This window comes from Euleptes europaea, chromosome 5 (genome assembly GCF_029931775.1).
Source record: "Euleptes europaea isolate rEulEur1 chromosome 5, rEulEur1.hap1, whole genome shotgun sequence".
Taxonomy (NCBI): domain Eukaryota; kingdom Metazoa; phylum Chordata; class Lepidosauria; order Squamata; family Sphaerodactylidae; genus Euleptes; species Euleptes europaea.
Genome location: NC_079316.1, coordinates 56,002,097 through 56,028,610, shown reverse-complemented (window position 1 = coordinate 56,028,610; position 26,514 = coordinate 56,002,097). Strand labels below are relative to the sequence as shown.

The 26,514-nt window shown below is 42.4% G+C and overlaps 2 protein-coding genes across 6 annotated transcripts in view; both read left to right on the top strand.

Annotated features, from left to right (window-relative positions):
* SH3PXD2A (SH3 and PX domains 2A) overlaps positions 1 to 26,514 on the top strand; it is a 271,900-nt gene that overhangs the window by 122,686 nt on the left and 122,700 nt on the right. For 3 of the 5 annotated variants that reach the window (XM_056849280.1, XM_056849281.1, XM_056849279.1), the window contains exon 5: positions 7,556 to 7,647. In XM_056849280.1, the coding sequence (XP_056705258.1) occupies positions 7,556 to 7,647 (92 nt within the window). Of the gene's footprint in view, positions 1 to 7,555; positions 7,648 to 18,203; positions 18,240 to 26,514 lie in introns of those variants that run through there. The other 2 variants (XM_056849285.1, XM_056849284.1) reach the window with 1 other exon arrangement.
* Positions 2,804 to 3,618, top strand: LOC130477356 (60S ribosomal protein L7-like). The gene has a single exon (XM_056849290.1). The coding sequence runs from the start codon at positions 2,813 to 2,815 to the stop codon at positions 3,554 to 3,556; it is 744 nt and encodes a 247-aa protein (XP_056705268.1). The 5' UTR covers positions 2,804 to 2,812; the 3' UTR covers positions 3,557 to 3,618.

Sequence of the window (26,514 nt, the reverse complement as noted above, 5' to 3'; positions counted from 1 at the left end):
AGACTGTTCCATAGGTATAATTGGCCTACAGGGATTTATAGGTCAAAGCACATACTGAAAATCGGGACAAATCTTGCACTATGACTCAAATATCCAGATCTATTGTTATAAAATTGTGAGCTGCTGTATTCAACATAAACTGCAGCATGGGGGTGGGGGGGATAGGGTGTTGGTTTTTTGCTGTCAAGTCATAGCTGACCAATGAAGACCTCATAGGATTTCAAGGCAACAGATGTTCAGAGGTGGTTTCCATTCCCTGCCCTTGCATAGTGACCCTGGTATCCCTTGGTGGTCTCCCATCCAAATACTAACCAGGGCTGACCCTGATTAGATTCTGAGATCTGATGAGATCAGGCTAGCCTGGACCATTTACAAAGGCCTAATTCACTTTTTTCCATCTACTCAGGCTGTGATCCTGTGCACACTTTTTTGGGGGCCCGTGAAGTCACAGCTGACTTATGGTGACCCTGTAGGGTTTTCAAGCAAGAGGTTTGGAGGTTTCCCATTGCCTGCCTCCGCGTCACAACCCTGGTATTCCTTAGAGGTCTCCCATCCAAATACTATCCAAGGTCAGAGCTGAGAGTGTGTGACTGGCCCAAGGTCACTCAGCAAGCTTCCATTACCCAAGTAGGGATTTGAACCTGGGTTTCCCAGGTCCTAGTCTGACACCTTAACCACTGCACCACTAGTGGACTCTGTTGGACTTGCTTCCCAATAAACATAGATTTAGGCTGCATGTGAGGTTAAAGTCTTCTAACACAGTCTTGTGATAGTGTCTTTCATTCCAGAGTAATTGACATGTTTCAGGTTGATTCTTGTTTCAAGTGGTTTTTGGAAGAGCATAAAAAAATCTTTTAGCTTCCTGATTATATGAACAAAGGGTTAGTTAAAAGAGTATTAAGAAGTAACCAGTAAATGATCTTGTGAATGCCCCATTGAACATAGTTATATAGAGGCAATGACAGTGACATTTACACTTGCTGACTTAATGAGGATCCAGTAGGGATTCTAAAATTAGTTCAGCAATTTCCCCCCACCCCACACAAGTAGGTTCAGGAAACAGTGCAGTAGAAAGCATATTGATAGCCGCTTTCAGCAGACTTTTAAGAGCCTGAGACATAAATTGGCCTTAATTCTGTACCCTCTTATGGGGAAACGGAACTAAAATCTTATCTTATGAGATCAAGCTGTCTGTGGAACAATTAATGTAGTGTTTGGCAAATGAAGGCCTACTGGCTATCTGTAAACATGTGCACCCACACTCTAGTCTTCACATTAATTATACAGGCAGGAACTGTGCAAAACATGTGCACAAGAAATAGTGTCATGGGTTCACTGAACAGACATATTGCTCAGAAGGCAGGAATTCACTCCAAGGGTTATAAGGTGACCTCTGACCCCCAGAAACCATAAGCTGGTTCCTTATCTGAGATGCAATTGTTTAGAAAGCAGACAGTCCATTACTGGATGAGAGTATGTCTGAGAAATTGTTGTATTAATGGTGGGCTGCACTAATAAACCAAACAATGGCAATCTAACCAACAAAAGTGAACATATGTAAAGAAGGAGAGAATTTACAAGAGTGACAGAAGGTTCATGTGGAAAGTGCTGTCAAGTCACAGGCAACTTCTAGCGACCCCACAGGATTTTCAATGCAAGAGCTGTTCAGAGATGGTTTGCCATTGCTTGCCTCTATGTAGCAAGTTTGGACTTCCTTGGTGATCTCCCATCCAAATACTAACTAGGGCTAACTCTGCTTAGCTTCCAAGATCTTATGAGAACATGCTAGCCTGGGCCATCCAGGTCATGGCAGTAGTCCGTTGCCTTAGTCAAAACCAGCTCTGCTCTACTTAGGCTGAGAATTTTTTAGGGGCTACTCGCACAACTTCTTAAATTTCCAAAGAAACCAGAAGTCTCTGGAAGGGACCAAGATGTGAATGTGTTTCAGTCTCTTTCATGCCATGTATTTTAGGAAAACATGCAGTGAATTTGTGTTAAGATGGTGACTGGATTGTAAAAAATGCAATTTCCATAAATGTTTAGACCAGCTTATCCCTGCCAAAATGGTCTGCCAGCAAATTGCTACTTTAGATGGGTGTAAGTGGCATTCAAGGAGCCCCGTGGTGCAGAGTGGTAAATGTGATGTGACGTCACCCCATGGGTCAGGAATGACTCGGTGCTTGCACAGGGGACTACCTTTACCTTTAACTAAGTGGCATTTAGGAGCCCCGTGGCACAGAGTGGTAAGCTGCAGTACTGCAGTCAAAAGCTCTGCTCACGACCTGAGTTCGATCCCAATGGAAGTTGGTTTCAGGTAGCCAGCTCAAGGTTGACTCAGCCTTCCATACTTCCGAGGTCGGCAAAATGAGTACCCAGCTTGCTGGGGGTAAAGGGAAGATGACTGGGGAAGGCACTGGCAAACCACCCCGTAAACAAAGTCTGCCTAGTAAACATCGGGATGTGATGTCACCCCATGGGTCAGGAATGACCCGGTGCTTGCACAGGGGACCTTTACCTTTTTAAGTGGTATTCAATTGGTCCCTGCCCAAATTTAGCTATGGAAAATTGTTTTTCCAAACTGGAGTTAGCTTCATAGAAATGCATGTGTGGGTATGGTTTTTTTCCCCAGTCAGCTTTCCTTGCTAGATCAGGCTGCCATATTCCAGGTGGTCTCCAAATAAATAAACAGAAAGTTCATGGTTACTGATAACTGAAACAAAAATCTCACCCTTATGTTATCCTGTAGCCTTTCCCAAGGGTCTGTGTGAAATTTAGAATATATGAATATAGATTGGCTTTTCCGGAGGCGACCATGGCGGGTGAAGAAGCAAAAAAGAAGGTGCCTTCGATTCCAGAAAGTCTCGTGAAGAAAAGGAAGGCTTTTCCAGATATAAAGGCCAAATGTCTGAAGAGACGGTTGGTTCAAAAGAAGTTGCGAAAGGATGAACGAAAACTCATCTATAAAAGAGCTCAGGCCTATAACAAAGAACACAGGCAGATGTATAGACGTGAGATTCACATGGCTCGAATGGCTTGCAAAGTTGGCAATTACTATGTACCTGCTGAACCCAAATTGGCATTTGTAATCAGAATCAGAGGCATTAATGGTGTCAGTCCCAAGGTTCGCAAGGTACTGCAGCTTCTTCGTCTGCGTCAAATTTTCAATGGGACATTTGTGAAACTCAACAAAGCATCCATTAACATGCTGAGGATTGTTGAACCCTACATTGCATGGGGTTATCCCAACTTAAAATCTGTGCTTGAACTAATCTACAAGCGAGGCTATGGCAAGATCAACAAACAGCGTGTTGCTTTGACTGACAATTCTTTGATCAAGAGATGTCTGAAAAAGCATGGCATCATTTGCACGAAAGATCTGATCCATGAAATCTATACTGTTGGTAAAAACTTCAAGGCAGCAAACAACTTCCTCTGGCCATTCAAGCTGTCTTCTCCACGGGGTGGAATGAAGAAGAAAACTACCCACTTTGTAGAAGTGGGTGATGCAGGAAACATGGAAGACCAGATTAACAGACTCATAAGAAGAATGAATTAATGGTGCTAAGACTTCACCAAGCTTTGCAAATAAAAACAGTCTCTGTAAAAAAAAGAAAGAAATATATAGATTGAATAAGAACAGTAGCTTGTGTCCAACCAACCAGAAGACATATGTAGTTTACTTGTGTTCCTCTCCATTCCTGCAGCCCCTGCCAACCCCCAGAGGAATCATTCCTGGAACAAGGATTGGCTGTAGTGAGGAGAGATGAGGGGATGAAATCAGCAGAGCTTCAGTTGTGGAGAGGCAAGGAGTGATTTCATCCCCTTGTCCTTCCTGACTCTAAGCCCTCCCCCCAGGCCAACCCATGCAGCCATTCCTCCATGTGGGTCCTGTGACTCCAAGAATTAATTTTATGGGGTTCTCAAGGAGCCACAGGAATAGAAGGAACACAGAAAAGTCTACATTCTTTGCATGGATGGCTTGATAGAGGCTTGTTTTTTAATCAGATGGTTCTTGTCAACTAACAAGGAACATCTTAAATAATTGATATATTAAAAAGTAACTTCTTATTTACCTTCTGCGCTCAGCCATAGTAGCTTTTTTCAGAATCGCTTCAGTATAATAAAAGATGATAGCAATCTTGGGGGGGGGGACCCTCATCTTAAATCAGGGAGAACCTTAGGTAGAAAAAACAGGGCAGGTCACGTTAATAGCATCTGCTGGTTTTAAAAAACTAGAAATTTTCCCACGCTAAATGGCAACTGACACCATGAATTAAAAGAACTGTCTTTTAATAAACACTTAGGTGAGGGCTCTATCTGGCTAGGGCTCTGGACAAGAAAGCGATACAAATCAAAAGGTACATTATTAACCTCTGCATTGCATCATGGCAAACATTGGCCAGTGTGAGCCACTGGTTTTGTGTACAGGAGAGCATATGCCTCCTCTGCTCAGCAGACCTCCCAAGGACTGGGTGGCATTTTACTGCTTTGCAGCATCTAAATGAAACAGCTATTCTTTGATCATTAAGCTTTTTTTCTGGCAAAGGCTTTAAGAAGCCAGGTAAAGAAATGTTTGTTTTCATATATAAACACAAGCAACAGGACTCTGGATGCTTTCCTGGTAATCAGGAAGACGGTGTGGGTAAATATTTGTTGCCCACTGAAATTTATCTCCCTGGATGATTTCTCTGGTTCACGGTGGCCGTGGAATTATTTTTGTGTGAAACGGTACCTTCCAGGGCCCACCTGAAGCAGCTTCATCTGGGCAGCTTGTGCCAATCTAAAATAAAGGAGGACTTCATGAGATCCCTGTGTCAGAGATATTTCACAATTTTAATTAGGCTTCTTAACTGCTGTGGTCAAAATAAGCCTTTTTAATGGTGCGTTTGTTTTGCACTTAATCCGCAGAATACTTTCTTCATCCTTATTTATACACCACCAGGGATCCAGAGCTATTTTTTTACTATTTGTGCCCACCGTGTTAGGCTCTCCACAGTTCTCTTCCTTTTCATATCATTGCATAAGTTTCTCATTATAGGGAAACCCAATATTGTGCTGTGGTGACCATTATCTGTCCTCTTTGTCTCTTTCTGTTGCCAGCCACACATATATACAAATCAGTTATTTCTTAACAGGGAACACCATCAACATACCGTACATGAGAGATGGAAAAGACAGCATATTTTGCTTTCTTCTGTTCCTGCCATCGCATGAATTTTTTCTGCCACAATCTCTTCCCCTTTTCCTTGTGATTGACACCATCAATATAGTGTTGCCTAATACTGGGGGTTACGTTGTAGATAAAGCGCCCAATCCAGAAGCTGTTGCATTAGCAGGGGTGATCGGTGATGTGAAGACAGAGGCCCAATTTAGGTGTCAGTTGCTATTAGGTACTGGAGGTGTGACAGTTACTTCCCTTTCTGAATAACCATACGTCACAGTTAGAAGTCAGACTGACTCTTATCAGGATGCCTGTCATCTAATTGTCATCTCAGAAGATTAAGAGGGATAATCAATTAATTTGAACACAAAGGTCTTCCAAGTTAATCAATCTGTTATAGTGCAATGAACGTACAGTTGTTACTTGTGGGGCATCCAGGCATCTGCCTTCAGAATAGTATTTCAGCAACAAGGATATTGTGTTTTCCTAGCACTCAAATTACAGTATTCTGTCACAGGAAAATGATTATTCTTTCACCAAGCTAGCAGAATTGATAGTATAGCTGCACAATAAACTTACACTGTTTGTGTAACAGTTTAACTGTCATGCTGTCCCTCTGTCACTCCAGTTCTTGGAATTGCAGCTTGGTAAGGACATTGAGAATTTCTAACCTTCATGGTGCAAAATGACCATTTTTTATGTAAGCTGAGTAATGTAATTGCATACTATATATTACAGATTCCCCTGAAGAGGTCTGCTGGCAAAACATGTAGGGGATTTGGGGAATTTTAACTGAATAATAAAATATATTTTTACGTTATTTTGAATAATCAGCCTTGGCCTTATTTTTTATATCTTAGAGACTGCTGCGGCCCTTTTATTTTCTCTTTTTAATCCTTCTAACCTCCTCAGGGAGCCTGTTCTACGGGGTGGGAGACGCTAACTGAAAAGGAATGAGCGCTGGTAGATGCCAAGCAAGCAATTGTAAGCAGGTTCAACCAGAAGGTGGCAGTTAGAGGACCTCAAGTGGCACACTGGGCCATTTGGGAAGAGATGGTCCTTCAGATATGTGGGTCCTAGACTGTAAAGGGCTTAAAAGTTATATCCTCACCTTGAGTTGAACTCCGAAGCAAATTGGCAGCCAATCTTAAAATAGATGAAATGTTGGAATAGTTTTCCCATCCTCTTTCGATATCCCTAGTGTTAGACAGAGGACTTTTGAATTGTGGAGGAAATATGATCAGGATAGAATTTACCACGTTGCTAAAATAATTTGTTCTGAACTTTATTGAGGCTTTTATATCCCGTTATTTCCTGTCCAGCAATAATATTTTAAATTTCCTACAGTCCCAATGTATCATCAGCTTTTCTTTTTAACCCAGGTAAATGCACTTTCTTTGGCAGAAACAATCAGCTGTTGTGCCAGAGTCCCTCTAGCCCAGATATCATGCCCACACAGAAGAGCAAACATTGAATCATTAACTAATTTTTTTCTTCAGTTGTGGTTTATATTCCATTCAAAGGGTGTATAACATCTCTTGTCGCTAAGTTTCCTGTCTGCTCCCATGATTTTCACCTTTTATTTCTCTTGGCTGGTAGCGAGAAGGGAGTTACACTTTCTGTAGATAAATGTATTCTTCCTGTTCTGTTTGGGACTTGTTTTTTGATTTGCCCAAGTACTTTGGCACATAGGCACTCGAATTTCTGAACAGGAACAAGATATGTGTTCTTGTTGGCTGACTCCTGGCCATGATAATGTTGCCGCATTCTGAACTACTTACGGTTTCTGGGTTGTCTTCAAAAGCAGCCCCACGTTATGTTGCTTTTGCTGCCACTTTCTGATAACTGTAGGGTTGCCCGGTCCCTCTTCGCTACCAGCAGGAGGTATGTGGGGTGGAGCCTGAGGAGGGCAGGGTTTGGGAGGGACTTCAATGCCATAGAGTCTAATGGCCAAAGCGGCCATTTTCTCCAGGTGAAGTGATTTCTGTAGTCTGGAGATCTCCAGCTAGTACCTGGAGGTTGGCAACCCTAGATAACCGCCATTTAACTTCTTCCATTAATGTGTATGGTGACTGTGTATTAATATGGCACCAGTATGGTTGTTCTCAGGAAGCTGTTAGTTGGTGGCATAGTAGATTTAGGAGGAGTCAGCAGAGGGACAGCTCTGAATATGTTCAATAAGAAGACTCATCCATACATTTGAGTGCTAGACTCAAAGTACCCAGAATTATGGCTTCACAGCAGCTTTGTTGATTTCTTTTATTTTTCCTCACTAGGAGTTCTAGGTTGATATAAGCCAAAAGATTTCAGCCTTTTCTTTCTTGTTTCTTTGTTTAAGAATGTATGTTCCTAATATGACTTTGCCTTTCTTATATTTATTTGAATAATAAACAGGCATTGGTGAAGCTTCCCCCTCACATTTCCCAGTGTGATGAAGTTTTCAGATTCTTTGAGACCAGACCAGAGGACCTAAACCCCCCTAAAGAGTAAGTTCAGTGGTTACTTTCTTCTTCTACACTGCAGTAATTTTGCTAGCAAGAAAGGAAGCTAAGGTTAATTTTACTTTATCACGTAACAGATAACGGAAGAACACCTTGCTTTATTTGCAGCTTTTAAATTCCTAGAAAATGGGACTTCTATTTGTTTGTTTGTTTGTTTAAAACATTTATTAGCCGCCTTTCTTCCTTGTGGAACTCAATATGGCTTAAAATATCAATAAAACGTTAGAAAAGACACTATAAAAACAACTATTATAAAACCCATAAAAGTCACAGTATAGTTTGGCAAAGGTAAACCAGTGTAGGTGTATGGGGGTAAAATTCAAAGAAACTTGGCATCTATTTATCATAGGTCAAAAGGAAAGATCTTTTCTCACTTCGGTGGTTTGCCTAATTGCGTTCTCCAAAGGAATCGTTAAAGTCATCAAAGTACTGTCTTTATCAGCTGTGGGGAAATCCTGCCAGATAAATATCAAACTTTTAATTGCCACCCACCTTCCCAGATGCATTCATGCTGAAAGATTATTTGCAAGACTTTGATTATGATCCATGTCAGATACAATTTCCAGGAAGCAGAAAGCAAAATCAGTCATGCTGAGAAAAGCAGACCTGGCTGGAGACAGAGCAGAACTATAACCTCTGAACAGTTGAAACCCTGTCAGTAGCTACATGGTACATATTTCAACTAAACCCCACGCCCAGCAGTCCATCATAGTAGTTTTGCCATCAACTTTACAGCTGACATCAAAGGGGCTTTCCTGCTCACGTCATTTTTTGACATCACTCCCTTCCCCAGCCACCTTCCAGCTACGGAAGCTGTTAAGAGTGATACTCACTTCCTTAGCCTGACCCTCCAGCATCCAGGCCTACACAAACCTCTTGGCCAACCAGTACACTTCCCTGCCCAGCACCTCTGCCGATCTTCTCATCCCATCCATAAGTGCAGTTAGCTTACAAGTATATAGGAAAAAGCTGCAAATGTTGTCCTGCCTTGTCTGTATCATATGTGCTTTCTAGTATAGAACTAGGGTTGCCAACCTCCAGGTAGTAGCTTGAGATCTCCTGCTATTGCAACTGATCTCCAGGTGACAGAGCTGAGTTCACCTGGAGAAAATGGCCGCATTGGCAATTGGACTCTATGGCATTAAAGCCTCTCCCCTCCCCAAACCCCGCCCTCCTCAGGCTCCCCCCCAAAAACCTCCCGCCAGTGGCAAAGAGGGACCTGGCAACCCTATATAGAAGATTACAGACAAAGTGCATATAACTCAAGAGAGGCTTGACTGGGTTTCCTGACATTTTTGTGTTTTACTTTAAATCAGTCTCGGAATTTGATTGCAGCAGTGGCACTAGTAAGAGGAAATGTTCAGCACTTTCCCTTGCATACCATTTCCCCCAGTCTAAATGTCACTCCCCAAAGTTGCCATTTATTCAAAACATATATCTACTTATTATTTTTTTTAAGTTAACCTCATTAGGGCAGCTTCCAACTTCCTAGGGCAGCTGAACAAGTATATACGAACCATAACAGCAGCTATTTAATCAGCAGCTACCACATAAATAATGAAATCTGAGCAATTAAACTATGCAAAGAGCCCACTCCAGCTAAGAGACTCATAAACAGAGCTAACATATCCTAGGCCCAGCATAAGAACACAAGAACATAAGAAAAGTCATGCTGGATCAGACCAAGGCCCATCAAGTCCAGCAGTCTGTTGACGCAGTGGCCAACCAGGTGCATAGCCCAGTGGGTTATACATACCATCTGCTCAACATTCCCTCCCCAGTGCAACTGATCTAATGAAATCCAGAGTCTCCTGCAGGTCTTTAAAGAGAATGTCAGGAGGGCCAATCACAGATCCCCAGCACAAGTTTTGGTCCTTAGGCAGAAGGATGTGGCAGAATGTCAACACAAATGCAGTATCTTCTACTGTTGCAGCACCAACCTAAGACTGACTGACAGAATTGTTGCTGTGTCTAATAATCTCTGTTTTGTAGAATGATTACTGGCGTATTTAAGCTTCTATTTGTGATTCCTTCTTGCTAGACATCTTTTTGTTTATTGTGGGTTTGTGAAATTACTCTGTAATCTGATTATTGCTATATCAGATTGATTTAATTCAAAATGTAGTTAGAAATGGCTCTTTTTGAGCCAGGTGATGATGGTTATTATCCACAATGGTCTTGGGATAAGAATTCACCCTTCCCTCCAACCTCTGACCACCCAAAATTGAGACTGAACAGTGTGATGTGATGGATGCCGTGTGTATTTTGACAATACAACATGTCCATCATTTCTCCTCTAAAGCTGAAATGAAGAAAACCTTTTCCCCTGGTATAGAGTCACTCTTTCTAATAGTGAATTTGACAGTCCCATGCATATGAGTACAGCTTGAAATCAAGGGAGGGGCTTCAGCATACTTAGGGCTCACCACAGAAAAATGTTTGCAAATTTAAAAGGAAGAGGGAAGGAAAATACCTCAGAAACATCCTGAAAAACACTGCAGGAGCATTAGTTGGAGAAAAAATTGGAAAACAGAGCAGGGAGGCAAATTTGGTCTTTGTGCTCCTAGCACCTCATAGTACAGTGGAGGAGGAAGCTTAGGGCCAGGGATGTATGGCATGAAAACCCCTTTATAACTCATTACTTTGAATATTATGTTTCCTCTAGAATCATCTTCAAAGGAGGAAACTGAGAGTCTAATGAAGCAATTTGTCTTTTGTGATCTTAACATCCACTCTTAGATCAATAAACTATAGGTATTATAATAGACCTGTGAATGGTTGTGTGGAAATGGAAGACGCAGCTTAATCCTTGGTAATGATACGTTTCTTTTCTCCTTCTTCTTGAATAAATTAGGAATGATCTGCACTGAGTTGTGTAAGGCCAAAGCCTCTTTATAATAGAGTGTGTGCATTTTTATACAAACACTAATATACACACTGTCGTGGGTTAGCTGACCCACATTATGCGCCCCTTCCCAATATATAGTTACTGAAAACCTCTTTGTGAATATTGATCTGGTCTCTGGTTTCTAGGAAGGTAATTGATATCTTTGGGGCTCTGAAAGGTTTTGCTACGCTCTGTAATTGGATTTATGCTGACAGTCCAGCCAGATAACCTCTTTTTACCTCAGGTCAGGAAGTGGACAACAGATATCAACAACAGTGTTGTATTAAAATATGGTTTAATGTTCCTTTAAAAAAAAAATCTTGATTTTTATACTATTGTGAACATCAAATATATACAATTAATAGCAGTGTGTGAGTGAGAGAGAGAAATCTCATCAAGTAAACTACATTTATTTTATGTTATCTGTCCCTGCAGTGACATATACATGCATAGTCTAAAAATATAAAATATATGTGGCAATCATTTAATAAAAGTATATACTAGGTTATGTAACATGTATAGTAAGTTGCAATGTAAAGGCCCATCAATTTAACTATGGCTTTTGTGAGAGTAGAGGCTCTTCTTCCTTCCCAGTTCATTTCCCACATACGACTCCTTCCTCCTATTCTCATGCAAGCATCTGCTTTCCTTATCTCTACCCGAATGCTCAAACAGTGTTTGATCGGTATTTTACTATTATAGAATGCCTGTTTTGAATTCGGCTAATGTACTGGCCTTGAATGGTTTCTTAATGTTACACAACTCTTATGTTCAGGCAATATCAAGAGCTCAACATTATTAATTTTCAACTCTCTTATTTCTATGGCAGTGTTATGATAATACTTAACGGTCTCACGTGTGTTAGCTGATGATATACTGCAATGTAACATCTATGCATGAGCACCACTTTAGAGAACAACATCTTTTATGTGCAGGAAGAAGGCAAATCTTGTTTGTGTAATGCTAACCATTTTTAACCCAATGAAGAATTGTGTGGGGCACATGTTCTCTTCTTTGTTCTGTTCTTGAAACTGAATTGATATAAGCACTTATAAATGCTGCAGATGTCAAGTACTATCTTAGAAAAGGCATTCCTCTCCTGCCCTACTCATAAAGGAATGCCTCTTCTACAGTGGTCCCTTCAGTGACACATACATGGATAGTCTAAAAATATAAAAAGTAGGGTTTTTTCTTTTAAAAAATAATGCTATTGTATTTATATGAAAATGTATGCCAGTAAAGTCAATTAATTCATCATTTACCACTCATCCTACTCTATCAGCCAATATTTCTTTAATTGTATGAGCGCTCTATTTTTATATGTGAGCTTGTGCATGGATCTAATAAAAATGAGTGCCTTGCATGTGCAGGAAAAGCACTTTTGTTGTGTTTAAACGATTTCTTCTTTGAAAGGAAGATCAGTCATGGGCTTTTTTGACTCTTGAATTCTTTGAAGATAGTGAAGTGCCTTTTAGGTGGTTGAAAGGACCCTGTATCTGAAAGATAAAAGTGTCCAAACAACTGGGATTCAACCACTGTCTGGTCTGCAGTGAGCCTGTCAAAGGCTGCTTGGTAAAGTCACAGCCACACCATCCATCTTTTGACCTGTCTGCACTGATGGTCTCTGAGGCATACTCCTCTCAGAAATGCAAACAGCAGATCAAATAACCTCATGTTTTGACTCAAAAAGATGGAGCAACTTATCGAATTATCAGAGCTTCTGATTTAATTGAAAGTTTACAGATAACCCTAGGCCTTACTTTAAGGACAGGCTCAACTGCCAGGGGAAATGCCACAATTGCTCTGATCCTGTCAGAGACTGAAAAGTTCTTAGAGGACGTGTGACTGCTAGAGGGGCTGTGGCAGCGGTGAGTGAGGAAAGTAGCCCAAGAGTTAAGGAAAGAAGGCAGGAGGTGGCTTGGCTCAGTGAAGTGATCAGCATGAATTTTAAAATGATCAAGGAGCAGGATGGGAATCCCGAGATTATAGGAAGTGTTTTGAACACATAGAAAGCACTGTATGAATGCTAAGTATTACTCAGTTCTTTATTGTTACAGTCCATGACCAGTGGGTATATAGAGGAAGCAATAACTACAGAAATAATAAAATTTATATACAAATGATCATGATAAACACAGGATAGTCCTAATAGATACCAGATAAAACGGCACATATCTGTCAGCAATTTAACACTTCGACATTCTCCTGGGCAAATACTAGAGATTAAGTCATTTCGGGAACGAAAATCTCTTCCACTCTTCAGGATTAAAGGCCCTTCTCAATTTTTCTGTGATTACCGAGCTAAGTATTACTATTATTTCATCAATCAGGAAATTGATCACTTGGGGCCAGTCATACCTGCCTGTTGTGGACTCATGGGTCCTATTAAGCATGGGCAGGGCTTCTAGGGCTTACAGACAAAAGTAGAGAATCTGCCTTGGAGAAGACCAAAATTTATGATCTTTTATTTTTGATAGTTATTTCCTCAGCCGTGGGTGAGTAATGGATTTTAGTGTTCCAGTCTAATCCGGTAAAGTATAACTACAAGAGTCAAATAAGGTGTATGTTCCATACTTGAGAGGTTTCGACACCATTTTCAGAAGACTAACTTCAAAGCACTGTGGTGAACCTTAGGGTATTACATCTATCCCATTTCATTTGCTTTTAATTAAAGTCTTGTGGGTTCTCATTGTGGGGGTGGGGAACCGGATCATTTAGGCCAAGAAACCAACGGAAAATACTTGCTTGTAATCTGACCTCCCTATTACCACTTTAAAAAAGAAATTGTAGGTTGAACATTTAAAGCTAAAAACAATCACATGTCAGATTTTGGGGTAAAATCCAGTGACTTGAAATAGAGAAGGGCACAATGGAGAGCCCCATCTGCTAAAGACCCACCCTACTAAGAGGCAGTGCTACAAATACTCAAATAACTTGTGGTAATTGTGATAGAGTTTGTGAAATCCTTTGATTCTAACCCCTGATTAACAGATGCCAAATTTTCTAGCTTCTTTTCTAGCCTTGTGTATATGAAGTTCTAGGATATTCAGTCCAGTTGGTATTGTCTGGTGGTATCAAGGTGAACAATATATAGGGTTTCCAACAGCCTGGAGAAAAAGTGTTCTGCCCCCTTAAAAGCTGCTGAATGTGATATTATTTACAGGGTGATGTTGTTTACCATCCATGCCATGAAAAGCTTCATGTGCCCGTTTCTACACATTAAGTCTCTGTTTAAGGGGCAGGACATTGTTTCTCCAGATTATTGGCAACCCTGGCTGGAAATAAAACTGGATTGCTCTTGAGCTCAGTTCATTTTGCAGTGTGTACATCTGCCCATAAAAGGGGTGAGTGGAGATCCACAGCTAGCTAATGATTCTGAACTGCTTAAGGGTAACATTCTCTGCATCATACTTCACTAAGTTCTAGTTCTGCCCTCTTAAAAACATTCATATGGATTAAAACAACTATTTGGCGTACATTAAAAAATACATTGCAAGATTCTCCCCCCACCCTTTGTAATAGTAACTTCTATATGAGACTTGCATATTCCAACATGCTTGCATGTGTTTACACAAACACACCACACACCTGTTGAGAGGTCTTTAATCTGCTATCTAGTTCTGTTGTTACTTAGAGCTGGGAACGCCAAGCACAGCTCAGCTCCACTCTTGCAAACTGCTTTTGGGCAGCCCAGCAGCACAAAAGGAAAAGCTTCCATTGTTCTCACACTCTTCTCAATGCACAGTTCAAGCCTCTGTTGTTCAGACCATAGTAATTCTAATGATATTACAATGGGTGCCTTCTCAATGGGCCGGGAAGAGCCAAACATGGATCATGGTATCAGGGCAGGCAGTTGATCCCATCTAAAGAGATTATTTTACCCAGCCTTTCAGATGTTAACTTCGATGAGCTAGTGGCTACTTATGACAATCATGTGTAATTTAAAGGAATGGTATGACCTGAATAAAAATAGATGTTATTTACTTCACTGGGAGAGGCATGTGGCAATTTGAAGAAGCATAAGAAGGTGATCTTAGAATTGTTAGGGATGTTAAGAGAAAATGTTTGAACAAGAGGCTAGAGGAGGACAGAAGATTGAAAAGCAATGTTCTAGCTACAGGGAGTGTCCCTTGCCTCTTCTGGTCCTTTTTGTTGTTTTCAGAGGATGAGGAATGGGTTCTTCCACAAGTTTAAATGTGGTGGTTTTTCTGCATGGAAAAGAAATATGTTACAAACATTGCCCTGTCCTCCCACTTTTCATTTTATGGAATGAGACTTCCAGTCTGTTATAGTTCAAATGTGTTTTTCTCATTTCATGGATGGGTTTACCACTTTCATCACTGTTGCTGCAGTCTTGGATAGTAACAGCCTCCTGGAACATGTGCATGTGTGTGTGAGAGAGTAATGAATGAATGGGTATAAAACTCAGGAGTGGAAGAAAGATATGCATCCTAATGTCTGGCAAAATACATTTTGTGGGATGTGTGTGCATGTAAGAACATAAGAACATAAGAAAGGCCCTGCTGGATCAGACCAAGGCCCATCAAGTCCAGCAGTCTGTTCACACAGTGGTCAACCAGGTGCCTCTAGGAAGCCACTAACAAGACGACTGCAGCAGCACCATCCTGCCTGTGTTCCACCGCACCCAAAATAATAGGCATGCTCCTCTGATACTAGAGAGAATAGGTATGCAGCATGACTAGTATCCATTCTAACTAACAGCCATGAATACCCCTCTCCTCCATGAATATGTCCACTCCCCTCCAAGCTGGCAGGGAGTTCCCCAATTTAACTATGCGTTGTGTGAAAAAATACTTCCTTTTATCTATGTGTATAGATAGAGAGAGAATATATTTCAAGCCTTTGAATACTAAAAGCGATTTACAACTTAGTATTGTTTGGTGGCACTCACAGAACATTTAAGCTAAATTTGGGTTCATTTGATGATCTATGGGAAAACAATCATAAGTATTTTAGCAGGTTTTGTTGATCTGTGTATTATGGACTATCTCGGTTTCACAACTGATGTTCTGGAAGCAGGTTGTAATTCCTGAGATGCATGGAAGAAGGGTGGCAAACACCTTTGGTGTCATTCTACCTCTAGGATGCTTCTGTTCCTTGTCACAGATTAGCAGAGCAACCCTATGCAGGTTTACTCAGAAGTAAGTCTCTCTGCATTCAGTGGGGCTTACTCCCAGGTGTGTGTGTGAGTGTAAAGTGCTGTCAAGTCACAGCCGACTTATGGCGACCTCTTTTGGGGTTTTCATGGCAAGAGACTAACAGAGGTGGTTTGCCAGTGCCTTCCCCTGCACAGCAACCCTGGTATTCCTTGGTGGTCTCCCATCCAAATACTAACCAGGGCTGACCCTGCTTACTTCTGAGATCTGACGAGATCAGGCTAGCCTGGGCCATCCCAGGTACCAATGCATAATTTCTACTGTTAAGTCTACACATTGTAGAAAGTTTTCCAATCAGGACCATAGCCCCTTGTAAACCTAGCCTCCCCCAAGCTTTCATTATTTATTTAGAGAATTTCTAGCTTGCTTCTAAGCAGTCAGTTTTCACAAAGCAGGATACATAAAAAGAGAATCAGTGAACTTAGATGGACGTAACTGGGCTCAAATGAGTCTTTAAAGCCATCTTGAAGCACCAGGTGTAAGAAGAAAGAACCCTTCAGGCTCAAGACAGAAGAAAGAACTTTCCCTCTGACTTTTAGGGAAATATAAAACTGAGATTCTGTTCCCTTTAATTTTTCACTTTCCCATGACCTTGGACAGGGGTTGGGGAGTATAATCTTTGTGTGTGTGTGTGAGCGTGAGAGAGAGAAAGGGTTCTGGACTATGTATGTTTAATGATGTCCATATGTATTTGTGGGCGCTAGAATTAAAGACATAACAGCACCTGATGACATAAGATGGAAATACAACTTCTGCAGTGTCAGTGTGGAGACATTAAAGGGTTATTACTAAAAATGAGCTCTTTAAGAAGCTTACCAGCACAATTTTGGCTTCTAGCCCATCTCTTGAGTGGGGGGGACCCAAATACTGGTATTTATGCCCTTCCCAAAATCCAAAGCCACAAAATACTTTTTTTTTTTTAAAAAAAGGTAACCATCCCTAGCCAGTACATCCTGGTATTTAGGGTGCCATATGTGCTGTGCTCAGCAGAAAAACACAATATTGGCACAGTTTTTAAAGATGCCAGAAAAGTTTCCAAACCATCCCTGGAATGGACAGCCCATCAGCTATAGACCAGCTGAAAGGGTGCTCAGTTTTCTTCAGGCTGGTAGAAGACATTGTTAACACTGCAGCTCCCTTTTAAATCGCACAAAATATAGGCAGTTCCTTTTTAAAGCACATAAAACATGTGGGAATCACATTATTGCTGCCAATTTTTTCCTTCCCTCCCTCTCTCTTTCTCTGGAATCAAAACCTTCCCATGGATTGTTCCTAATATAATAATGCTGGAAAGAGAGTTTGGTGTGACTCATACAACTGTAGCAATAATACTAGAAAGAGCACGTCACTTTTCTTGAGAGCCGTCTCCCTTTTAGCAACCTCAGCATAACTGAGAGCCGTTAATGCCACCCTTATAATCAGTCCAGAGATATGTAAACAATGGCAACCTGATAAAAAATAGACTTGCCCTAGATCTGGCCCTTGAAAGGCATAAATACAGCATAAGGAATCTTGATTACTTATTCCATGAATGGTGAACCCCCCCCCCAAAAAGTTTTTCTGGATGTTATGGCTTTTAGTGCATTAGACATAAACACCAAGAGCCGGCGTTGTGTAGTGGTTAAGAGTGGTGGTTTGGAGTGGTGGACTCTGATCTGGGGAACTGGGTTTGATTCCTCACTCCTCCACGTGAGCGGCAGAGGCTAATATGGTGAACTGGATTTGTTTCCCCACTCCTACACACAAAGCCAGCTGGGTGACCTTGGGCAAGTTACATCTCTGTTAGAGTTCTCTCGGCCTCACCTACCTCACAGGGTGTCTGTTGTGGGGAGGGGAAGGGAAGGTGATTGTAAGCTGGTCTGAGTCTCCCTTAAGTGGTAGAGAAAAGTCGGCATATAAAAACCAACTCTTCTTCTTTTTCAATCTGCATATTATGTAGAATAAGATGGCATTCTGTGATGGCAGAATTCTGGATTGTATCACTTCAGATAGGAGGGGATGTTGTTGGTTTTTTGAATGGTCTCAAAAATAATGTTTAATAGTAACCCATCAGAGAGGGAGGTTTAGTATGGACCTCTTCCAGTGCACTTTCCATTGGTGTGGGAAGTCATTGGTATGTTGGGAACCTTCTTCCTTCACTAAATGCAATCCTCCCTCAGGCCCCCGGTGTTGACTGTCTGCCTTTATTGTCTGTGGGGCCTCCCTTTCTGATCATTTATGACTTACCAAAGCCTTTATATTCTGCCTCACTCCCCAGCTGTTATCACTGGCTCCAGTTCCATGTTATGTCTTATGCAAATTTGTCCTGCAGCATTCTGAACACCACCAGTGGGTGGGAATAAGAGATGTTGCATGTGTGCTTTGTTCTCTGTGTGCTGGGATGCACGGCCCACCCCCTGATAACTTCGAACAAATACAAATAGCCGCTTTGTGTATTCCGCATGGTTTAAAACAGCAGAGCACTTTTCCAGCTGCTCCTTGAGCAAGGGACAACTTCATGCACTGATCCTCATGTAAGTAAATGTCTTGTGGTGCTCAGCTTGTCCTTCATGCCAACTTTGGTGTATTAGATGGTTGTGAACAGATCTGAACATTTCTTCTTTAGAGGGGCTGAGTGGGAGGGGAGTGGGCCCTCTTCTGTCATCACACTTAATTAGATTCAGAGCCTTCTTTCTTCTATCCCTGGTCTCTTGCGTTTTGTAGTCCTGATCTGCAGTGAGTTTTCAGCACTGCTTTAAAGAAAGATTGGTGTTTAAACAAGGGCTCCATTTCCACTGTTATGGAATAATGTCCAGTATGCAAAAGTGTAATTTTTCAGTAGTGGCTTAGGATCCCAGATGTCTGGGATTTTGCATTGATTTTGCCCGCTAAACTGTTCAGCCTTTACACCTCCAGTCTCGAAGCGAGTCCTTAACCTAAGAAAAGTATCAGACTTACAGGCAAGTAGCTTGCTAGACCTGTCCCTAAAAACAGCCGGTGACAAATAAGGCATGTGAATGGGATGATAAAATGTTTAATATTGTATGGGTTGCCAAGTTTGGCTGCATTTAGATGTTACTTTTAAAGGGCATTAAGCCGGGATATGCAAAAGCCTAGTTTTTTGTTGCCAGACTTGCATGCGTCTCTCATTCTTCCTTCCCTTCTCATGCTAAGAATCCTGGCTTGAAACAAACGCCAGTTACTTCTGGTGTATAGATGCAGGCATATGGATTGACTGGGCTTAGTTGTACTCCCTCAAACCAGGATTCTAAACCAAAGTTTAATCCAGGCTTAAACTCCCAGTTTATTGGAGAAGGGGAATTCACTCCAGTTAAGCTGCATGCTTGTATTTGTACACCATCAATAACTGGAGCCGGTTTCTAACCAAGATTCTCACATGTGAAGTGACAGGGGAAGAAGAAAAGAATAATGTACAAGACCAGAAAGAAACCAGTTTGTGCACATCTTGGCTTAATGTTGGTTCACATGATGTCCAAATGCATCATCGCCCAATACATCATGTATGTACATGCAAGATTGCCCTTCCATCTTTAGCCTCCCTATCTCATCCTTTGAGGAATAATATATTAACACATAAAGATATGCTTGTGTATATATGCATCAACCCACAGTCCCTGTCTGTGACATAAAGTCAAATCACTCCTGTTAAACTATAATATCACGATGTACTAATCATAGCACTCTTTTTCTCCCCCTTCCAACAAATTTGAAGGCACCATGGAATTAAGAGTCGCCATGTTAATCTGTTGTAGCAACAAGAAACAAGAAACTTGTGACCCCCATAAAGACTAACAAGTTTTTATTCTAGCATAAACCTTCGTGTTTATTATGAAGTCAGCTCTAGGCCTCAAAACTTATGCTAGGATAAAAACTTACTAGTTTTAAGGTGACACATGACTCCTGTTTATTACAAAGCTAAACACTAGAGGCCCTTGTGGATTTATACCAGAGCTCTTGAATCATCCTGGGCAAAGCTCAGAAATGTTCTTTAATAAAAAGTAAAACCACACAGACAAGAAAATAAAAGCAAAACAACTAAAAGTATCCTAACTCAATGTGTTAAAATCTACATGCAAGTTAAAGGGGAGGGGCTGTGGCTCAGTGGTGGAGCATCTGCTTGGCATGCAGAAGGTCCCAGGTTCAATCCCCAGCATCTCCAGTTAAAGGGACTAGGCAAGTAGTGATGTGAAAGACCTCTGCCTGAGACCCTGGAGAGCCGCTGCCAATCTGAGTAGACAATACTGACTTTGATGGACCAAGGGTCTGATTCAGTATAAGGCTGCTTCAGGTGTTCAAGGTATAGTGATAGTCCTTAGAAACCAGTTTCATGAAATTAGTAAATGTATTCCTCTGAGGTAAATCAGTAGTTGTCAACATAGAAAAATAATCCAGGATGTTGTCGTCCCATGGGTGCACGGTAGTTTGAGACAGATATACAGGCAAAAAAGTAGACTTTTGTATTTTTCAGGCTCTGCTTTTATTCAGCACACACTTCTATTTAGAGTGACAGTCATTTTTTTGTTATATTTTTAGCTCACCTTTCTGCAAGGTGAGATATCATTCATTTTACATTTTATCTTCACAACAAACCCATGGACTAGATTAGACGGAAAGTGTATCAGGCTCAAGGCCCTCCACTGAGTGTGATGGTTGAGTGGGGACCTGGAGCTCCCCAGCTCCGTGATGGTCACTGGGGCTGACTTGTGAGGAGGCATTACTTTAAACAGCCCCAAGGAGATTAAAACCTCTTTTACTGAATTAAAGGAACGGAACGTGTTAACCACTAAGTTACAGTGCTGCTTGATGATTAAGTGTTCCCTTACAACATTCAATCTTTGCAGGGCACAGCCTACAATCTCTACGGAAGATGTTGAGGTTTGTTTATTTGTTTGCTCCAAGTTCAAAGTGAACCCCTGTATTTCTCAGCCAATAAACAGTGAATGTGTTAATTAAAACTTCTATTTATACCCTAGATCTGATTAAACAAAACATTAAATGGATACACAGAACACTGGCATACCCCACAGAAATAAATCCTATTTAATCATACATCTCATTCCTATTCTACCTAAGATGACTAAGAAGAAAGATTAAGAGGGCTATCCTAAAAGGGGGTTAGATCCGGGGCGGCCAGGAGCAGCAGAGCTGCACCGCCTCCTCAGAGGCTTCCCGGCTGCCATGGAGACAAAAAAGAGAGGTTTAAAAAATAAAAATACTAAAAGGGGGGGCAAAGAGAGCATTCCCGGGGCAAATGGGGATAGGAGACTGCCCTAAGACAGCTCCATTCCTGGGAACGTGCCAGGAACCCCCCCCCCCACGCCAGTGCGGGTTTTCCTTTCTGGGAAAGACCTGTTGGCATGGCTGCACAGGCGGGAAGGGCCAGCGGCTCCCAGACACTGGAGTGTTTGCCCACGCACCGGCGTAGATGCCACCTTATTCCGTGATAAGGTGGCACCTATGCCGGTGCAGGGTCACACTGGCTCCTATGGAGCTTCGCCCCCTCCTTCAGGAATGGGCCGTAAGTTTGAAAGCTAAGAAGCTTTGCCAAAAGAAGGGGAAAGCAGATTGCTATGAATTACAGACCCGAGAGATTTACAGGTTATAGGTTGTGGTCATCTTAGATAGAAGCTATTACATAGGTCATCACATGTCTATACTAAACCTTCTGATTTGTGCTCTCTAAAGACATCCCAAAGAACTATTGTTGCAAGTTCTGTTCCACTTGTTCTAGGATTTATTCTGCACATAAAGCCATTTATTCATAAGTTGTCCTTCAAGGCTGAAAAGTGTAAGTTACCTAGAACAGTGAAACAATGCATGTTTGTAGATTTACACAAGAATCTAAAACAAACTCCTAGGCCTGCTGTGTCAAACCACCCTAAACTGATTTAAAGTTAAAATCCCCTGTACATCTGAAATAGTTAAAAAATGATTTAAACGAAACTAGAATTGACCAAATTAAATCACATAAATGAAAGATCTAGTTATTAAATTGATGGCGGTGATTCTGTTGCATAACCTGCATGAGAACAGTGTGTAGTTGGCACATTGCAGCGAGTTTAACAGGACCAGACTTGCACAAAACAGGAAGGAGACAATGGAACTACACACCACAAAGGAACTACATATGTATATGGAGCTGAAACATTGGAGTTTTCTATTGCACTTCCTTAAATGACAAGGGAGTGATAGAGTGTGATTAATACGCTTGATACTGATTGTTTTGCCATCCCTGTGCATCACAACACCCAAGGGTTTTCCAAATACCCTCGCTCATTTCTCTGTCTAAAATCCTTGCTTGCAAGCTGTAGGCAAAATCTCCCAGTAGATGACTGCTAGTGTCAAAAGAGGAACCTAGGTGGAAACCTGTGGCTCACTCCCCCTCCCCCATTCCTACTGAAGGGCAACCATCTTTCCTCAGGAAGGGCCATTTCTGAACAGGAATCTCTTTTAAGCAATTCTAGTACCATGAACACATGCAGCTGCCTTGTACTGAATCAGACCCTTGGTCTATCAAAGTCAGCATAGTCTACTCAGACTGGCAGTGGCTTTCCAGGGTCTCAGGCAGAGGTCTTTCACATCACCTACTTGCCTAGTCCCTTTAACTGGAGATTCTGAGGATTGAACCTGGGACCCTCTGCATGCCAAGCAGATGCTCTGCCATTGAGCCACGGCCACCTTTCTTAGAGGTGAAGTCCTGTCTCTCTGTGCTTAGATCTGACGTTGCCTTACCTTGCCCAGGCTGTTGGCAATCTGTGTTTTAGTGCCACTGATGAAGTTTGCAAAACTCTCTTGCCAGGCCTCTGTGACACATGCTGTTTCCCCTTGCCCAAACTCTTCCAGAAATCTTGGCTGGCGATGTTGCAGGGAGGTTCCTTCAGTGGTGCGTAAGGGAGAGGCAAGTTCAGACTGAGCTGTACAGATGCTGCAGTGCTAATAAATTCCAAAGGGATACATTCATCTGTTGTACCCACCACCAACACCCAACAAAAACAGATAGTCATGTGGCACCTTACATGGATAGGTTTTAAGTGTTCATACTGTGTTTGTCACTGTGATGTTTCTGGAATAATTATTTCAGGGAAGTCCAGGATTTCTGGAGGATTTGTCGTGCTTTGTTGTTCATTTTTATGTGCTCTGGTTCCTTTTCTGTGATTAGAAAATGTAATGGGGGGGAGAGCTCGCCGGCCTCATCACAGTTGCATGCCATAATTTTGATTTCTGTTAAACCTTGAAGTAGAATGTAGGCATCTCCTGCTTATCTGTGCTGAAAATCAGGATGAGAAGATGAAGGTCTTCTACCATGATCTGCCTTTAGATATTCCCACCCAGAGTTTTTGATGTCGATTCAACAAGTGTGAGAAAGAATACTATACCTGCATTGAGCACTGCAGACACTGTGCATCCTTGGATGTTTGTGTGTGTGATGTATGAGTGTCTTGTGTAGCCTTTACAACTTCCATTGGCCCTGACCTGGATATCCCAGGCAAGCCTGATCTCGTCAGATCTCAGAAGCTAAGCAGGGTTGGCCCTGGTTCGTATTTGGATGGGAGACTATCAAGGAAGTCCAGGGTTGCTACACTGAGGCAGGCAAGGGCAAACCACCTGTGAATGCCTCTTGCCTGGAAAACCCTACGGGGGTCACCATAGCTGCAACTTGACTGCAAACAAACAAATTAAAAAAACCCCATGATTGCTCCTATTTCAATGTAGGTGGAATCATCCAGCGGTCTCTCTTGCTGTTTTCTAGGTCAGTGGTTCTTAACCTTTAATCTGCTACCACTCACCAAGTCTTCAGCATTGTCCCTGAATGCCCTCCCCCACCCCCCAAAAAAACAGCAAGTCAAAAATTAGGAAGTAAAAACAGCACTGTAGATTAGCCACGGAGATGGAGAAAGGAGCCCCAGGGGTGAAGGGGAAGGGAGGAGCGCACTGTGTGCAACCGCTACAGCCAGGTGGCCCTGCTGTCTGTTGGCCTTCATGTTGTGCCGGCCAAGCTCAGCAGGGGTGCAACAGACTTGGTGGCGCCTGGGTGAGCTGGTGCATGACGCGCGCAGGCAGCTCGTTCCCACTGCTGACCTGGTGGGCCTGCTGATGCAGGAGGCAGCCAAGCAGGCCCCGCTGGAGGACAAGTGGGAAGCGGTGCAGCTGGAAGCGCTGCTGTGGCGAGCCTGCACCCGGTGGCAGCCAGCCTTGCATGAGGCAGTCCAGGCAGCCTCTTTTCTACAGCAGCCAGGCGGCAGCCGCAGCCTCCGACCAATTACTGCCTCCGCAGCCCATGCCACCCACTCTCTGCCTCCACCGCCCCCTCTCTTCCTGCTCCAGGGGCAACTGCTCCCTCCAGCTCCCCTCTAGATCCGGCCCTGCTGTAGACAAGACATCTTTAATTATACAGGCTTACTTATGATATAGGTGCATGATACACAGTTCTCAGTGAAACTCTTCTGTCTGATGGTCATCAGGCAACGGCTTAACGTTGGGCTTGATTCCTGTATGCTGAATGTCACCTTGTTCAGGGCTTGAGGGACACATCAAGATTTGGATATTTTATTCGCAGGATAGGGTGAGTCGTATAAAACAACTCTTCTCCACTGGCTGGCAGAAGTTGTAGCTGCGTGAAATTCCAGATGCCCCCATGTGGCCGAACTGGGACAGAAGTTAGCTGTCGTAGGGATTGATAGTAATAGGGGACTGTGCTAACAACTTCTTTTGCATGCAGGCTCTGTTCTTTAGATGAACAGGTCTTCTCAGAAGCTAGTCTCATTCTGTTCACTAGGGCTTACTCTCTGATCAGTCCTAAACAGAGTTGTACCCTTCCAAGCCCAATGAAGTCCTAGAAGAGTGTAACTCTGCTTAGGATGGCTCTTGTCAGTCTGCTTTTCAGCCTGCTCATGCTGACTTCCAGCTGTTTCACACCTTGGCAAGGTAAATGTGAGTCATGCATTCAGCTCACTAGGTAATTATTTGGGAGGCAACAGTGTAAATGCTGCTTTTTGATCAGCCTGCCGTGTCATTGCAGAAGCCACTGCAGGCACCTTAGGAGCTGATCAACTAGAAGGCTGAGTAAAAACTACAGCTGCCACTAGGGGCTCTTTGTTAACAGCGCTAACGTTGCAAGGTCAGATTGTCTGGTGCCTGAACTAGTTTATATATTGGATTCTTTTTGGCCTCTATCTCCCCCATGTGGGGAAACGGTGTAGTGCAGGGTATCTTCAAAGTTGTTATTTTAACCATAAAAGCATAAGAAGCAGGAAAGTATGCTGCTTATAATTTTCAATTCAATAACCTTTAATAGGCATAGTGCTGCTTATAAGTAATGAGGGAGGGGGGTGTTGCTTTGCTCTTGTTCCTTCTGTCAATCACTGGAAGCACCCCTGTTATCTTAATCACAGGTTGAAAGAGTTGTAAACTTACCGCGCCAAATGGAATTCACTGAAATGCTCTGGGTGGGAATGGGTGGGATCCTCCCAGTTCAGTTTCATCATTATTCTATGGATTTCCCTTACAAGTGGGGGAGACTGGTGGTAGGAAAGAGTGGTTGGCAATGGCAGGAGCTGTATGGGGCTCCTCCTTAAGGTCTGGTCCCTTGGTCTTTCCAAGCTTCCAAGAACTCAGAAGAACAGGTAATTATATGAGATGAGCCAGGGACAGTTTGCCATAGGGCTGACACAACCTAGTATTCTACACAGATGTGTATCTTTGCTGAACTGAACAATATATTTTCTTCCCATGACTGTTAATAAAGTGGCAGGTGGCATTTGACCTTTCTTGCAAATGCATAAACAGACTCTTATGCAGATTGGGAATTCTTTGTAAACCTGATATAATTATTCCTGTAACTCAAAATGTCTGGGTCAGACCCTGATACTTGGCAAATACAATTCTTTCTTACTAACGTTTTGCTGTAACTGTTGCTTCCAAACATATTTTACACATGTCACATCTTAGTAGGTGTGACAGCCCCATCTTATCTCGTCTCCTCATTTTGAACATCTCTCTTAAATACCCTTGCATTTAACAGGTAACCAAGACTTCTCTTTGAACAAAGTGTTCCCAGATGTTAGACCCCAGTTAACAGCCTTGATGTGTAGATTAATTATCCCATATTCATGATTCTTCAAGTTCTGGGGCCTGGTAGGTAAGTGTTGAGCTTCAACTTCACCTGTTAGCAGATATGTTCTCTTATCTACATAACATGTCTGCAAAGGATCCTTTTTCGTAGGGCCTTCATGACGTGTGCCAAATCCATGTAAATTTGATGTTAGAACTTGTCTTGGGGGAAGCATGGGCATCCAAGCCTCTGGCTGAAGAAAGGAATTGAAGGAGGACCTACCAGGTATGCAGAGAACCCCCTGAGCTAGAGCAGGTCATGTTACAATATCTGACACCTTTAAAAGTTCCCAGGCCCACTCTTTGGCTGAGCACTATGGGAAGTCATCTTACTGGTGTTACCCAGGGAACTGTCTTGACTTTGCTAAGCTGTGTCCAATCTTGTTTTGCACTTTCTTGATGTTCTCTTCTCTGACACTCACGGTACTTGAGGAGAGACTTTATTGGTTGCCTGTCTGCCTACCCCAGGAACAGCGTACAGTGGCCAGTGCCACCCAAAGTGAATTAGCAGCATAGAGCATTCCTGTACCACAACAAATGTACCATCAAAATGGAAAGGGGGGGAAATCCTTTTGTAGATGCTTTTGTAGCCTTACTGATTGGCTGCCACAAGTCTTCAAGGACAAGTCATAAAACCAGCTTAACATGTTGGGAAAGAATTTTCTACCACATTGGGCC